At 54.8% G+C, this 715-nt stretch overlaps 1 protein-coding gene across 1 annotated transcript in view; it reads left to right on the top strand.

The window, feature by feature from the left end:
• LOC104522100 (proto-oncogene tyrosine-protein kinase LCK) overlaps nt 1–713 on the top strand; it is a gene marked incomplete at both ends in the record, with an annotated part of 3,572 nt that extends 2,859 nt beyond the window's left edge. Inside the window, 2 exons of the mRNA XM_010164295.1 lie at nt 27–215; nt 534–713. Coding sequence (XP_010162597.1) covers nt 27–215; nt 534–713 — 369 coding nt within the window. The remainder of the gene's footprint in view (nt 1–26; nt 216–533) is intronic.
• Between the last annotated feature and the right edge of the window lie 2 nt (nt 714–715).

Raw genomic sequence — 715 nt, forward strand, 5'->3', positions numbered from 1 at the left:
ATCAGGTTAAAAAAAAAAAAGAGAGAGGGATGTTTCCAGCTCAGGCATAACACTTTATTTTCTCCCCTCGTGCTGTTTTTCAGGGGCTAAATTCCCCATTAAGTGGACAGCACCAGAAGCTATTAATTACGGAACGTTCACGATCAAGTCTGATGTCTGGTCGTTCGGCATCCTGCTCACGGAGATCGTCACCTACGGCCGGATCCCGTATCCAGGTCAGGATTTCCCAGCAGCTGCAGAGCAGAAGGGCTCGGACACACAGACACGCAAGCGCACAGACACCCACGAGCGTGTACATGCACTCCTGCACGCACACACACCCCGAGCCACCCCATCTGGCTCCCTTCCCTGCCAGCCTGCCATGCTTTCAACCACTTCCCAATGCACATGGCCAACCACGGGGGGCCTGGAAGCCACTGGGGGGTTTCAGAGTAGAAAGGGAAAGAAGTTTCCCCATGGGATTTGCAAATGTAGGGTGCTACCTGCGATACAGGGGTGACCCAAATGCAGTGTTGTCTGTGTTGTCCTCGCAGGGATGACCAACCCCGAGGTGATACAGAACCTGGAGCGTGGTTACCGCATGCCACAGCCGGACAACTGCCCGCAGGAGCTGTACGAACTGATGATGCAGTGCTGGAAGGAGAGACCTGAGGAGCGTCCTACCTTCGAGTACATGAAGAGTGTGCTGGAGGACTTCTTCACTGCCACCGAGGGC

This window comes from Antrostomus carolinensis, unplaced genomic scaffold (genome assembly GCF_000700745.2).
Source record: "Antrostomus carolinensis isolate BGI_N321 unplaced genomic scaffold, ASM70074v2 scaffold47893, whole genome shotgun sequence".
Classification (NCBI taxonomy): domain Eukaryota; kingdom Metazoa; phylum Chordata; class Aves; order Caprimulgiformes; family Caprimulgidae; genus Antrostomus; species Antrostomus carolinensis.